Below are 7,149 nucleotides of genomic sequence, written 5' to 3' on the forward strand. Positions count from 1 at the left end.
GCCCGTGCTCTTCAAACCAGACTATCCGCACTTGTCTCTGCATCTAGTCATTATCGACCTTCTTCTGAAAAGAAATAATCTCAAATATGACAAAACTCTAGTACTATGTGCTATCGTGGCATAATTAAAACCGTTGCTCTCATCCTCGATACGCCCTGTTTATCTCAGACAAATCTCTTTTAACCAATTCCAGTTCTTGGAATTCCTGCTTTATCTGCTTCAAGGACCGAAAGTAGTCCTTCCGAAAGTTCCTTCTTTTTAGACGTCTGTTTTGGACCATCGCAATCTAATCCTCTATTTGCCAGCCAGTTCGTCGCCAAGTTGCCCTCTCGGTATATGTGTTTAAGGGTGAAACTGTTGAAGCTGTCACATAATTTTTGGATTTTGGGATGATACGCCTCCAGTTTTCATTTTTCAAATCTTTGTTTGGAGATCCCATTTAGAATGATTTGTGAGTCTCCCTCTACTTCTACATTCTAGAAGCCACGGGCAACACACCATTCCATCCCAGCTACTAGCCCTGCCATTTTTGCCATATTATTTGTGTTGATTCCTAAAGGACCATAATTAGCCCTGACAAAGTTGCCAAATTTGTCCCTTATGATAGCACCATATCCTAATTTTCCTGGGTTGCCAAGGCTAGCTCTGCCGAAATTAACCTTTATATTTCTAGTCTTAGGAGGAAGCCATACTATACTGTCTCTGATTTGCTTCTTATCCATAAGCTTATAGCCACTAATCTTGGTTAAGTTCCAAAGTCTTTCCATCTCTTTGTCCCATGAAGAATAAGAACTATACTTTTTACCAACTACTTTCACATTGATAACTTCTTCTATGGCTCCTTTTTTTAAGGAATTAGTGTATCATGAGGCAAAGCCTCTTCATTAAAAACTCTTCTATTTCTCTCCTTCCAAATATGCCAAACAAGTAAAGCTGGACTAACCACTCATAGAATGCTCTATTTTGATTTTTTGATACTGGAAGGCCATGCCAATAAAAAACTTTTTAATGATTGATTTCTAACCGTTTCAAACTGCAGGTTGCCCAGTAGCCAATCCCAAACTTTTTTAGTGAACGAACACCAGTATAAGAGATGATCCATAGTCTCTTTGTTTTCCTTGCATAAAATGCATACACTCGGGCCTGCGATTCCGATTGTTTTCAACCTTTCCCCTGTTAATATGCGACCATGCAAAGCAGTCCAAAGGAATGCCCCTTCCTTGGGTAGCACCATTTTGTGCCAACATAACACCAAGGGCCACTCCACATTCTGTATTCTACTCCTAAGGATCTCGTATCCCAATTTAACCTTGTATTTTCCTGATTTAGATGCACTCCATAATAAATGATCCTCTAATTTTTGATATATGATTTTTTTTTTCCTATTTAGAATATTCTTTAGTTCCGTATTCTTTTCCAGCTTCTATTCTCCTATTGATTTCCATTCAATCCACTCTAATTCCCTTTGCCCTTCCATAATATAATCAGCCATATACAGCCCAACCACTGCTTCTACTTCATTAACCCAAACTGATTCATTTATCTTTTTAGCTAGAGATGTATCACCATTCCATGAATCTCTCCAAAATTTGGCCTTTCTCTCGTTACCAATTTTCTGTGTCAGATGCTCTATTATAATACTTCTGCTTTCCCAAATATATTTCCAAATTGGTGAACCCTTAATCGAGTTAGCCACTGTAAAAATCCTTTTTGCATCATTTGAATCCAAATACTTGGTAGCCATAATCTTGCACCAAGATTTCTGAGGTTGACCATACATTTTCCATGCTAATTTAGCCCCTAGAGCCAAATTATGCGAATCCATTTTTCTTAGACCCGCTCCTCCCTCCATTTTTAATAAACAGGCTATATCCCAATTAATGAGAGGAATTTTCTTCTTCTCCTGTGCTCCTTCCCACAAAAACTTTTTGAACAGATTGTCTAACTCTTTGACAGCTTTAACTAATAACCGAAAGCATGACATTTGATAAATAGGGATCGCTAAAAGAACCGATTTGATCATTTGGATTTTCCCTGCCTATGTTAACCACTTGTTCTTCTAAGAGGAAGCCTTTGCTTGAAATTTGTTTATCACTTCCTCCCAAATTCTATTTTGGTGTCTGCTTGGGTGTAACTGAACCCCTAAATACTTTAGAGGAAATTTGCCCTGCGGATAACCCATTATTTCCCCAATTTTACATTGCATCCTCTCATTGGTGTTGAAGAAATATACCATTGATTTCTCCTTATTCATGCTCTGTCCCGATCCTTTTTTGTAATCATTCAGTAGCATCTTAATTACCTTTGCTTCCTTCTTAAAGGCTTCCCCAAAAAGAATTGTGTCATTAGCAAATTGAGAATGTGAAATTGGATCAATACTGTTGTGAATGTGTGCCCCTTTCCACACTCTCATTTTTACTAGTTTCTTATTGTTTCTCCCCAGGATCTCAGCCATTAATACAAACAAAAAAGGAGACAAGGGATCACCTTGTCTAAGGCCATTAGTAGCATGAAAAAAACCTTCTATAGATCCATTTACAATAATGGAGTATGATACTGAGGAGACACAATGTTTTACACAGTTTAACTAGCTAGAATCAAAACCAAATCTTTCAAGAACAGAGAATAGGAAATACCAATTCCCCTAATCATAAGCCTTACTGACGTCTAATTTGACCACCATCCCTTGAGATTTGCTTCTTTTCATTGAGTGCATAGTTTCAGCAACAGTGATTATGCTATCAACGATTTCTCTCCACGGAGTGAAACCGTGCTGTTCTGGAGACACCAGCTTGTCCAAAACCCGCTTCAACCTATTAACCATTACTTTGGATATGATTTTATATATTGAATTACACAGCGATATAGGTCTATAATCAGCAATACTCGGACAATTTTGCTTTTTTGGAATCAGGGCTATAAGTGTATTGTTTATTTCATTAACAAATTTGCCTTTCCTTTGAAATTCCTCCACCACCATACAAATATCCTCACCCATGATGTTCCAACACCTTTGATACAACTCCATCATTACCCTGTCTGGACCTGGAGCTTTATTCGGATGCAACTCAAATGTTGCCTTTTTTACTTCATCTTTTGTTATTGAAGACAGAAGTGAAGCATTATCCTCCTCCAAAATCTGCTTGTCAATGATGTCCAAAATATATTCAACAGTTGCATCTCTATCCCCTGCCGAAGATCCCAATATTTTTCAAAATATTTGACTGCTATGTTCTCTATCTCTTTAGCTTTGCCAACTAATTTGCCCGAGTCTTCCATCAATTGATTGATTCTGTTTTTATTCCTTTTTGCTTTTAAGGAAGTGTGAAAGAATTTGGAATTTGAATCCCTTGCATCTATCCATAATTCTCTGGATTTGTCCCTCCAAAACATTTCTTCTCTCAAGAGAATTTCTGCCAATTCAGCTTTAAGGGATTTCTCAACATGGAATTCTTCATTCGTCATCCCCTTCTCGATCACCAAATTATTGATCCTATTTAGTTCCTCTTCCACCCTTATTTTTTCTGCAAAAACATTCTTAAAGGATTCCCTATTCCACGTTTTGATTTTGTTCTTAAGATATTTCATTTTTTTGACAAAACAATAGCTTGGAGTACCTTTAATGTCTGTACATTCTTTCCACCACTTCTCAATGGATATTTCAAAGTTAGGATCTCTCCACCACATACTCAAAAACTTAAAATTACCTTTCACCTTTGCAAATGGAATTGAGCAATTCAGCTGTACTGGAAAGTGATCTGAAAGAGTTATGGGCTGGATAATTGTCTCCAAATCAAACTTACCTCTTATCCAAAATGGTCCAACAAAATTTTTGTCCAATCTCTTAGAAATTCTGCTAAATTTTGCCCTCCTGTTGGTCCATGTAAATTTTCCAGATTTAGGTACTACATCATAGAGGTTATTGTCTGCTACAAAGTCTCTGAAATCCTCCATCACTCGGGCATTCATTCTTAAACCTCCCAATTTTTCTTCATTATTGAGTAAAGCATTGAAATCTCCCGCCACAATTGCTTTCTTCGAATCAGTCATTCTAATCTGCTCTGAAATCTCTAACCATGCCTTTTTCTTATCTTCTATCCTAGTCGGCCCATACACATTGAATAGGGAGAATTCCAATTCTTCCTGCAAGAATCTTACTTTACAGTGCATCCATTTTTTTTGTTTGTTGATCAAATCTACTACCACTTTATCTAAATTCCAAAGAATCGCCAGTCCACCCATGGAGCCTACTGCCTCCTGGAACACACCATCCCACATCCTGCTAAAAGATTTAAAAAAGGAAGCTTTTTCTTCATTAAGCTTGGTCTCTTGCATCAATATGATATCTCCTGAAAATCTTTGAATAGCCCTCTTGACCAAGCATTTTTTGTCAGGGGCCGATAAACCCCTGACATTCCATGTTGTTATTTTCATTGATTGCCAAGGGAGATTCCTCCTCCCTTGGTTTTCTTAATGAAATCCAACACACCGATTATGCCCTTCTCCTTGGCTCTATCCTCTCTCTTCTATTTATTGCTTCTTCTGCCCCTCACTCCTTTTGTTTTCCCCAACAAGACATTAGCCAATTGACTAATGCTTTGAGGATCAATGTTCTCTAATTCATCGATAATATAAGGTTCATCATCTGAACCCCTATCATATTCGAATTCTATATCTGACAATCCTTTCCCTTTTAAAGCAGAATCTCTGAAGACCTCCTCTCTGTTGATGCTACAATCAAATGGATTTCCATTGCTAGTTCCAACATTGATTTCCTTCATCCTTATCTCACCAATTTCTGATACTGCGTTCTCCACAGTAATCTTCCTAATTTCCTATTCACATTCAGATTCCTTCTGAAAAGAAACCATTTATGTTCTTTCTTTCTCTAGTGACTGTTCGTTTCCCGCGATTAGTGATTTATCTTGGCACTCAACTGTTTTCTTTTTTTCCTCGGTTATTCTTCTCCATACCTGTAATGGTTTTCTAGAAATCTTGTTAGCCTTTTTGACGAACATCTTGCATTCTTGCTCTCCATGGAATTTACTGCCACACCTCGGGCATCTTGATATTTCTTTGTCAATCTCCACCTTTTGGGACCATTCCCCAAATTCTGAAACCAAGGTTATTCTCTCTGGAATTTTCTTGACTGCTGCAATTTTCATGTGGGCGCATTTACATATGTCTTCTACATCGTTGAAATTTGTTTCCAACAATGTACCCAATGTTCTACCAATTTTCTCCCAAAGTTCCTCACTCCAGTATTCTATCGGGAGGTTATATAATCGAATCCATACCGGCTCAGAATAAACAGCCAACGGGGTGGGGTCAAAATGAGGTGTCCATGGTTGGATGTAGACTGCATGCGACAAGATGAACCAGTTTCTATCTGTGAGTACTCTGTTTCTCTCCTCCTTTTCGAACAAAACTACAAAGAAACCCTTAGCGATAAATTTCGTTACGGTTCTTTTTCCCCAATTACATTCGACCCAATTTCTAATTTCCTTTCTCGGCCAGTTTAGTCCTATTATTTTGGCTATTACTGCATAATCTTCCCAAAACACCACATCCTCCTTCAGTTCTTTAGAAAAATCTATGTGAACATCCTCTGCATGCCCTCCCTTTCCGCCATTAATAGGAATCGGCATTGCAGAGCAAGCTTTTTTTAATAAAATTTTAAGTGAAACTAGTCTTCACTAAGATTATGAAGAAATTCCAAGATCACATGACAAGATAAGACTATTTTTTTTTTGGCAACTTCTTAGGAGGAAATAATAGTTATTATAGTATTAAAATTATTTATTTTAATTGAGTAGGGTTATCTTGTACTCTAACAATTATAAATAGAATATAATTGAATAATATTAAAATGCTTGTAATTCAAAGTTATGACAATTTCTATTTCTATTTTATATACACTTATCTTATTACATTTATTACTTCTATTACAATATTAAAACGGAAGTATCACTAGGTGACACTTATTTTTTATTTATTATATTTATAATTTTTTATTTATTTATTGAACAGCTCTTCACAAATGTATCCATCCAATTAAACTATAACTCTTGTTAACTTGAAACTTTGAAAACCTAAAATTTGACAGTTTATGTAAAATTCATTCTTTAATTATTATACTTTAAATGATATTATCAGACATCAACAATGTACAATAATTTACCAATCAATTAAACTATAACTCTTCAATTATTAACATAAAACAAATAAAACAAATGTATCTCATTGACTTTGGATGTAGCAAAATTATTGAATGTGTCGGTACAATAATTTACCAATCAATTAAACTATAACTCTTCAATTATTAACATAAAACAAATAAAACAAATTTATCTCATTGACTTTGGATGTAGCAAAATTATTGAATGTGTCGGCATGCAAAGCTTGTTTTGTACAGAGCATATTAAATGTCGCTTTCTTTTGGCCATGTTCACAATTGTAAACCTACAGATACAGATAAAGCTGGAGATAATAAATCTGGAACATATTATATAGTAAATAGATATCCAACATAAATTAAATTTTCGAGGATGATTTCAAATGGACTTTTTTTCTTTGGAAATCTGATTTTCAATGGAATGTCGCTACAAATCCGGGGACTCTTTATTGCAGGTCTGACTATCTAAACATTGAAGCTAGGAAGCTATGGGCCAAATACAGGAACTTCGCTGAAAATTTGTATATACATGTTTCGTTTCTTATGTTTTGGGTTTGTACTGACTATATTGTTTCTAATTGTATTAATTAGTATGTAAGATGATAAATTTTGTATTGATATTGATAAATAATTTTATTTTCAATTTTTTTTATAATATTTATGTTTAATGTTTTAAAATATGTTATTGATTGATCTAGTTTAAGGATACAAGTGTAGAAATAATTTAATTTGTGTTCATAAATCTGAATCAGACATTTAAAAAATTTAATTTAATTTGCCATTTTTGTCGCGCTAACAATTAGAAGATGAGTAAGGTGAAAAGTCTACAAAACTATTCATAAGGTGTTCCATTTATAGACTAACACTCATCGGGTGAGTCACAAATAGACATAACTAGGAGAACACATCTAGTGTTTAACTTACAAATGGACAAAAGAATTCACATTTACAACCATTACATACTTGCTCATTGT

General features: G+C 35.3%; 1 protein-coding gene across 1 annotated transcript; it reads right to left on the reverse strand.

Moving 5' to 3' along the window:
• Window positions 1-4,526: 4,526 nt before the first annotated feature.
• LOC131029949 (uncharacterized) lies at window positions 4,527-5,648 on the reverse strand. Its single transcript, XM_057960635.2, has 2 exons — window positions 4,974-5,648; window positions 4,527-4,835 (listed from the first exon to the last, which is right to left on the reverse strand). The coding sequence occupies exons 1-2, from the start codon at window positions 5,646-5,648 to the stop codon at window positions 4,527-4,529; spliced, it is 984 nt and encodes a 327-aa protein (XP_057816618.2).
• Window positions 5,649-7,149: the final 1,501 nt, after the last annotated feature.

The sequence above is a fragment of the Cryptomeria japonica genome, chromosome 10, assembly GCF_030272615.1.
Source record: "Cryptomeria japonica chromosome 10, Sugi_1.0, whole genome shotgun sequence".
In the NCBI taxonomy this organism is placed as follows: Eukaryota; Viridiplantae; Streptophyta; class Pinopsida; order Cupressales; family Cupressaceae; genus Cryptomeria; species Cryptomeria japonica.